The sequence below is a fragment of the Solanum tuberosum genome, unplaced genomic scaffold (genome assembly GCF_000226075.1).
Source record: "Solanum tuberosum cultivar DM 1-3 516 R44 unplaced genomic scaffold, SolTub_3.0 scf00087, whole genome shotgun sequence".
NCBI classification, from domain to species: Eukaryota; Viridiplantae; Streptophyta; class Magnoliopsida; order Solanales; family Solanaceae; genus Solanum; species Solanum tuberosum.
The window spans coordinates 824,924-833,429 of NW_006239017.1; the positions used below are offsets into that span (position 1 = coordinate 824,924).

The following is an 8,506-nucleotide window of genomic DNA, read 5'->3' on the forward strand; positions in this document are numbered from 1 at the left end:
AATGGATACCATTTCATATTTATATTTGACTTGATTTTTCCAGTCGATTACAATTGCATATCCGCATTACTTAATCATCTTTTCATTATATATTTGAAAAATATGAATACACAAAAATGATTAAGTTGTACACATAATAAATGTTCTGAAATATAATTCATTAGCTTAAAAGATAAAATAAATCAAAATATGAGTTTGTTACAACTATAAATAATAACTTTTTTTGGTGCAACGTAATTTGAACATGTCTTCCAGTTGTGGTCCTCTAGACGAAGTTGTCGCATTTACTAGACCACTATATAGGCTGGAAGATTCATAAATAATTTCCTCCATCTGAAAATCAACATATTTACCTGTTCCATCAAAAATCACTATGTCGATATTAGAGGATACAAAGTAAAAATATATATATTATATTAGTATACAGATTTCATACAATTTTTATGCACAATTTTTCATACATATGTCATGCCAAAAGTCATCACTTATTCATACCAGAACCATGCCACTATAATACCATTTCTAACTATTAATTGTCATTTACTAAATAAACAGTATACCAAATTCATTCAATTATTATGCCCGAATTCATTCTAAATAAAATGCCAAAAAAAAAAGTTCAATCACACCAGAACCCCGACAACAAGTTTTATGCACACTTTTCATACATATTTCATACCAAAATTCATCAATCATTCATACCAAAATCATGCCAATATATTATCAAAAAGTACCATTTTTAAATATTAATTGTCATTTTCTAAATAAACAGTATACAAAATTAATTTCATTATCATGCCCAAAATTCATTCCAACAAAATGCCAAAAGAAAAGTTCAATCATATCAAAATTGTACCAAAAAACATTATCAATTGCCATACATTTTTTATATAACTAGTACACCAAATCCAAACAAATTTTATGTAATTTTTTTGAACCATAAACATACCAAAAAATGAAAAGTGATTCACATAAAGAATGAACAAATTCAGTGTTCATACCAAAATCTAACAATCTACATAAAAAAGCGCCATAATTTAAATCTATTATACACATAAAAATTTGATTTTTTTTCCAGTATCACTGTCCCATTTTATTTTATTTTTTTACATTTTGTTGGTAATCGATCAAGAAACTTTCATTCACAATTTCATAGCATTTAAACTAAATAGAAAACATTTACAGAGTATTATTTATATATGCCAATACAAATAAAATTTCAAAAAGAACACTAACCTGAAGTATCTCATCTACCATCATGTTTAATTAATACGAATAAGAAATCGTCTATTACAAAAAATGAAGATTATTGAATAAAAAAGAATAAGAATTAGACGACGGTGACTAAAAGAGAGAATATTGAGAAGAGAGAGAAACAGTGAATTTTTTTTTTTAAAAAATCTTTTTGAACATGATTAAACAAGTGAGAGAAAATGTCAATAATTATTTTGAGCTAAACAAAAGGAAAACAAATATTCTTTTTTGTTAGGACTCAATGTCAATAACTGTTTGGAGCTAAACAAGGAAAACAAATGTTCTTTTTTGTTAGGACTCTTCTATTTTTATGACTCTCCTATTTTTATGTCTCCTATTAATTATCATTAATTTTTTCAAATTATTTCCTACCAAAATTATCCATTTTTACTTTATCATTTTAAATCATTTTTTTTAATTCAGTAGAATGTTATAACCTATAATTATTTATTGTTATAACTTGAAAGATAAAGAATAGTGTCATAACTTATAATTAGAGCTGTCAATATGGGCTAGCCCACCCCATCCGGGCTAACCCATATAGACTTTGAAATTTGACGGGTCAGGCCGGGCTAGCCCATTTTTGGTGTGGGCTAGAAAATGGTCGGCCCAGCCCACAAGTACGTGGGCTACAGGCTTGCCGGGTCAGCCCTCTTTTCTTAAAAGTATTTTTTTATAATTTTTTTAATTAATTATAATTTTAAAATATTATCATAAATATTGACAAAACAATATTACATGGTGTTAGTGTTAGTACTTGTTAATCAAATCCACAAATAAAATTATCTTTATAATATTTATTAAGTTTGATTTCAAGTAAAAACATAAATATCTAAATAGAAATATTAACCTAATTGTTTTTCTAATGATCATAATAAAACACAAAAACTATGACAATACTCCATAGGTTACGGCCTATGTAGTGATTCCCTAGAAGTTTTAGGGAATTCTAATTTTATGTAGTACACATTTTATAAACATAATTTGTATTTAAATTGTAATATTTCAAACTTTAAACAGATTTTGAGTTTAGACATTATTTTTAATACTTTATTTTATTTTTATTTTTTAATTAATATTTTTTGTCCCACGGGCCGGTCTTATCCATATTTCTCAAGCCTCACAAATTGGCAGGCTTATTTAGGCCAGGCTAAAAAGCTCTTTTCTTAAATGGGCTCCAAAAATCATAGCCCAGCCCTATCAAATAATGAGTTAGGCCAGTCCATATTAACGGCTCTACTTATAATTATTAGTCCTATATATGTCAATTATAAAATTTTCACATTTAGGAGTTTGAAAGTGAACAACAAAATCTGAAAGGTCCATTGAAAACTACTCGGAAGCTTGGTTATTCTAACCCGGATTATGATATACACGATATATACAAGTGATATATAGTGCTACAATGGATTTCAGCTTTGAGTTTTGACTCCAAATCAATTCAAATCACCACTAATATTCCTCAAATTTTGTATATAGCTTCATCCAGGTATTGTCCCAAGTCCCAAGAAACTCCAACCTCTCACATTCGAAAATTATTAACTAAAATTATCATATGAAAACAAGAAATTAACACATTTTTGAAAATTAAAAACCATCATTACAAAGCCATCTGGAGGATAATATAGTTCATCCTCTCAAAAATAAAATCAGATCTTACTAGAAAAGTTGAATAAATGCAAAAAATTCCTAGCTATCAATGTTCAAACTTTTTTGATGGAATTATTACATTTATCTTCACTTGACAGGGGCAGGTGGAGCTGCACCACCAGTCGTTGGCCTGCGAGAGCAACGGATGTAAACATCATGTCATTTTTTGACTTTCGTCATACCAAACACAAATTAGACAATTGTGAGGGAAAGAAAGGGAGGAGAAACTCACAGTCCAACGAAAACTTTGAAAGAGTCATAGATACCCCATTGTGCTCCAGTGAGTGTACCAATCATGACTATACGAATAGGAAGACCGCGAGTACAAAGACCCATCACACCTAGCTTATTCACAGCCTGTAAAAGACACAATCGCGTTAAAAATGCAAATGATTTTGAAAGGTACAACTAAATTAGTATCAAGGAACAGAATATTGTTAACTCACATCGCCAACAGTTGCCCCCTTTGCGTTGTTTAGGAAAGAAACCAGGTTATCAGCAGGGTGTGACACAATAGCACAAAGAATACCAGCTAAATATCCACCAGCAAAGCTCACACCGAGCTGCGTTGATTTACTGCATTGGTCTTTTGGTGTTGGGATGACATTTTTGTAGAGTTGTTCCACAATTGTTTCAAATGATGCAAACTTCATCATGGTATCTGTAAAATAACCCAATGTACATTAATAGGCTGATATAAGTACTACATAAAAGTTCATACATATATACCAAGCTTCAAATCATGTGATCTTTGCTAACGCTAAAGGTTTTATCCCTCTCGACATGTGAAAGCTAAAACTAGACCCTTACATGAAATGTAAACTTACATGGAATCTGTCGTCCCCAGAGAGGAACAATCCCCTTGTACAACCTGTATACATAAAATCAAACATCCTAAAAAACACATGTTGTTGTAAAAGAACAAATTGTGATGAATTTATCAACATAACAAGGAATTACCCAGCGGCTCCCTCAGCCCTAACGAATTTGGGAAGTCCGTCAGACAAGCCTCTGGCAAAACCAGGCTGAGTCTGAACGCGAACCTTGACAGCCTCGAATGGACAGAGAGCAACATCAGCAATAACTTCAGCAGAAGCAGAACCAGCAAGGAAAATCAAAGTCTTGTATTTGGCAGCATTCTCAGGACCAGCAAGGTCTGTGTAATACTTCTTGAAATATTCATAGAATCCATATTTGCAAGCTCCCTGAGCGCTGTAACCGAGCAACGTAGGCACCCATCCCCTGAAGAATCCTCTAGCACCCTGCTCCTTAAGCAGAACACCAAAACCAGAGGAAATGCTCTTGTATTTTGCAGGATCGATCTAACAATTCGAACAACAACACCAAAGCACAATTAATACATTGCTTTAGGCTAGCTCAAGCTACGAATATACAGGGGGAAAAAAAAGAAGAGTTAAAATGTATACATATATATATATATAATAAGATGACGCGTAGAAAAAAGGTACCTGCATGTTACACTTGACAAGATCGAGTGGTGTAACGGCCATGTGAGTTAGACCACAACTCATAACACCACCAAAAGTACAAGCACCGTAATAAGCAGGTGAGAACATTTCTATTTTACGTGAAGACTCTTTTGGTGCCGCAACCAAAAAAGGCTTCTTGACAATTGATTCATCACATGGTTGAGATAATGTATTATTACTAATAATTGTGGATGAAGATAATGACGCGGTGTTATAAAGAAAATTGGGGATCAAAGGTGTCCGGGAACTAGAATTATCTGTGTAGGCCATTGTAGTTAGACAAGTTCAACACTCTGTTGATTAAAGAAGAAGAAAATGTAGTAAAAGGTGATGTTATTTAAGGTGTAAGAAGAAAATTAGGACCGTTGCTGTAATGGTGGAGAATTGAAGAATCTGCTTTATTATTGAAGGAAGGGCTGTCCATATTTGGCTCCTACCAAGGGTGTCTAATATCTATGGCTTTCCTTTAATTTAATTTAACTCCTTTAAATCTGTTCTTTTTTTAAGACATAGTTGGACAAATAGACGAGTTGAATTAAATTTGGGTAGTGATCGATTAATTAATTATGAGTCAAGACTTATTCCGCCTGAAGTATGCTTGGGTCAAACAACAAATCACAAACCAACAGTTCTCCTCTTTTTAAAAGGTTAGATCTTCAAGAGTAGTTTTAATTTAACTGAAATTGTATTTGAAGAAGATAAAAGTCTAGTAGTATATTTTAAGTTTTGATGGAAAAAATAGTTATAGGAGATTCACGGTAAGAAATAACGAAATTATAAACTGATTTAAGAATTTTATCAACCAATAAATTAACACTGAATTACAAATGGACTATCGATAAATATTTTACCAATCAATGAAGTCTACTGATAAATAATATCGTTCGCTTGTTTTGGATGAATTACATTTTGACTCGGACGATAGAATAGTTGAAGTGTGGTCGGACGCCACTATGATAAAAAACAATGGCACAAACATAAGGTTGGAACAGCTTATATTTTAGGCAATAGAGCTTTTATATATGCCCGCAGCAACTGCTTTATTTTGTCCCCCGATTAAGACTATACTGGAAAAGCGTTTAAGAAAAGTATCATAATGCATGGAAGAAGCAAAAGACAAGCATATATAAAGAACATAATCCACATAAAGGTAGTGATAATACAACTTGTCTGGCAAATACATTCTGACAAAAATGCTTAAGACCTAATAATCAATAAATAAACTAAGATCAATAACAAAACCAGAACATGATACTACTCTGCAATTTCTATTAGATAATAATTCACATTATGCTACCTCCTCACAGGTTTCAACGTCGTCAAGCTGACATAGGCAAAAACTTTGTAAGATGCTTCACAAATGGACTCCGAATCACCTTTGCAATCATTTATCTTCACCGCCCTTCATTGGATAAAGATTTTAGAGAAAAGAAAGAGATAATTTATGTGTCTCTACTCTCTAGTATGTAATTATGTATGAAATCCTAAATGATTATGCACTTCATACATCCAAAAAATAAAAGAGAATACTATGAATTACACAGAAATGAACCAGTTGTCATTCATATGACACGATAACATGCCAATAAGAGAGAAAAAAAAAATGATCTTTGATCATTGAACCTATAAATTTGCAGAAGTGGAACTTCGACCATATAATATGGACTGTTGTTTGCTCCATTGAGATGCTTCATCTGCGTCATTCAGTGGTTTTGCATGCATTCAGATTTAATCCACAAGAATGTCTAGTACCCAGACCCCACTTTGTGGGACTATATTGGGTATGTTGTTGTAACGTCTACTCATCTAGTACAACAACAAATATAACATACCCAGAGTAATCCCACAAGTGGGGTCCGGGAAGGGTAGAGTGTACACAGACCTTACCCCTACCTCTTAGAGATAGAGAGGTTGTTTCCAACAGAAGAATGTCTGGTAACTTGTTATATCATGAAACTACGTACTCTGTAGAAAATTTTGGCATAAGACTCCTATGACAGAATTGAAGCATTATCAGTTGATCCAGTAACCAAATGCATGAAAAACATGAGTGCTCATGAGATGTCAATCTTATTTCAATCAACACCTTGTATAAAGAGGACTTCTGTTATTTAATACAAGGAAAAAGAGACTGCACACCTGTAATCCAGCTTTAGCTTCATAATCAAATGACTTGCAAAGAAGCTCATAATTTGTCTGTAACCCCATCTGCAATAGCAACAGGATGTAAAGAGCTTAGGCAAATTATGATGAAAACTGAACTATTGCAGACAGTCGATCTACCTGTGAGGGTGACATAGTGGATATCAGGTACCTGCAGAGGTTGACGGATAAGTGTTATTGGAAACAGCTAGTCATTATAAACAAGTGAACAAAAGCAAATATATCTCAACTGTAATGTAGCAGCTGAAAAAGAATTTGCTGCTAGAAACTTTTCAAGTTAGAGCTAAGCATATGTTATTCAGTACGGAGAGGAAAAGGCTGAGAGTAAACTGGAAGTTGATTATGTAACAGGTTAATGGTATATATTTGACTGGTTCCAAAAGAAATTCTCCTGATATAGTTAAATTCCAACATTTTGAGCTGAATTGTTGAATCATCCAATGCACGTATAAGTATGTCCAATATATTAGTTTACCATAAATAGCTCTAAGGTAATTCTTTTATATAAATCAATTTTCATTTCAACAACCAAGAGTAAAAATTACAGAAATCTCCTGTAGCTTCAATAATTTTTGGCCAGCTTCTGCACTCTAGCATGATATGCCACATCTTATGACAAGATATGACAAACATAGTTAAGACTAAAGAGGATATTACTTTTGGGTAATCATACAAATGGAACCAATTACCGTTAAATATGAATTCCAGATGATAGTATGTAAATTTGATTATTACAACATGCAGGATGAATAAAGAAAGAGGACAAATATAACAGTTCTCTACAGAAGTAGAAAAACATTATTTACTTATATTCAAGGTGTAGCCACCTAAGCTTATTATATTGATATTTCAACACCCTAAACATGTAAATGATATAGCTAAACGCACACAAATTGCTAGTATAACATATCAATAGATCACCTTAGTTTATTCCTATAGAAGTTCATTGCTATCATGTTTGCCTTCTGAACTGTTAGCACCACGGCACTCATTTTGCCCTGCAAAGTATTGATAAGCTTTCATTAGCACACAAACATGACAAACATTTCTCTCTAGTGCAACCTATATTCATGAGTTAAAGAAATGCACTAACAAATTTTCAGCAATGCTGCTGTGGCTAAGTGTTTTCAAATTAATGACTTAGTTTCTCTCCACCATCATCATTTTAGGAATCAAAGTGAAAAAAGAAACATTTATTATTAGAATGAGCAAAGATTAGTCCATCACCTTCTGAGCAATCAGCTCAATTAGCACCATTAAGAATTTCCCCAGCCCCTTCCCCTGAACACGATGTTCAAGCTGTAATTCATACACATAAAGAACAGGAATTTCTTCCTCGATGGTGAAGCGGTAATGTACAAAAGCCACAAGATGACCTTTATCATCCATACCGTCTGCATTACACCTTCCTTTCTTTGATAATTTGAGCGTAATGTTGGCATCCACATTTGAGATCTCATACACAAATATATAGCGAGCTTCAGAAGAAACCATCTCCCTGCGCTTCACCTTCTCTTCTACAGGCCACTCTGTTCCATATGATGCCTCCATATTCACCTGTAAAAGGCCTATACCTTCAGAAAAGACGAAATATCCCTACGATCATTGATTTGAAGTTGTAGCTGAAACTCTAATCACAATTAATTAGCCATTTTGCTACCTTGAGGAGATTTTGAATATACTGCTTTACTGGAGAAGAAAGGCTATCTCCGCATCCCGAGTCCAAGTACACAGACAAATCTAATGATCAAATCAAATATACATTACACATACAAAAATTGAATAAAGCATAACAGCAAACAACATTATACATAACCAATAAAGGTTGTGGTATAGGATAGATAGGATCCCTCTACCCTTAACCGGAGGTCTCAGCTACTAGCCCCAAGGAAGTATGGAAAACAAGTTTTACTAGTAAGAATCCACATTGATTGTCTCCTAGTCCCTTC

General features: G+C 33.2%; 2 protein-coding genes across 6 annotated transcripts in view; both read right to left on the bottom strand.

Annotated features, from left to right (window-relative positions):
- Positions 1 to 2,854: 2,854 nt before the first annotated feature.
- LOC102590195 (mitochondrial phosphate carrier protein 3, mitochondrial-like) lies at positions 2,855 to 4,888 on the bottom strand. The gene is made up of 6 exons (XM_006347292.2): positions 4,374 to 4,888; positions 3,865 to 4,226; positions 3,732 to 3,775; positions 3,351 to 3,565; positions 3,137 to 3,261; positions 2,855 to 3,034 (listed from the first exon to the last, which is right to left on the bottom strand). The coding sequence occupies exons 1-6, from the start codon at positions 4,662 to 4,664 to the stop codon at positions 2,992 to 2,994; spliced, it is 1,080 nt and encodes a 359-aa protein (XP_006347354.1). The 5' UTR covers positions 4,665 to 4,888; the 3' UTR covers positions 2,855 to 2,991.
- A 613-nt stretch (positions 4,889 to 5,501) lies between these two features.
- The window catches only part of LOC102589877 (N-alpha-acetyltransferase 40), a 4,149-nt gene continuing 1,144 nt past the window's right edge, over positions 5,502 to 8,506 (bottom strand). For 2 of the 5 annotated variants that reach the window (XM_015308795.1, XM_015308796.1), the window contains exons 3-8: positions 8,218 to 8,297; positions 7,785 to 8,114; positions 7,479 to 7,555; positions 6,678 to 6,708; positions 6,534 to 6,602; positions 5,804 to 6,088 (exon numbers count right to left, since the gene is read on the bottom strand). In XM_015308795.1, coding sequence (XP_015164281.1) covers positions 5,957 to 6,088; positions 6,534 to 6,602; positions 6,678 to 6,708; positions 7,479 to 7,555; positions 7,785 to 8,114; positions 8,218 to 8,297 — 719 coding nt within the window. In that variant the 3' untranslated portion in view covers positions 5,804 to 5,956. The other 3 variants (XR_001473451.1, XM_006347291.2, XM_015308797.1) reach the window with 3 other exon arrangements.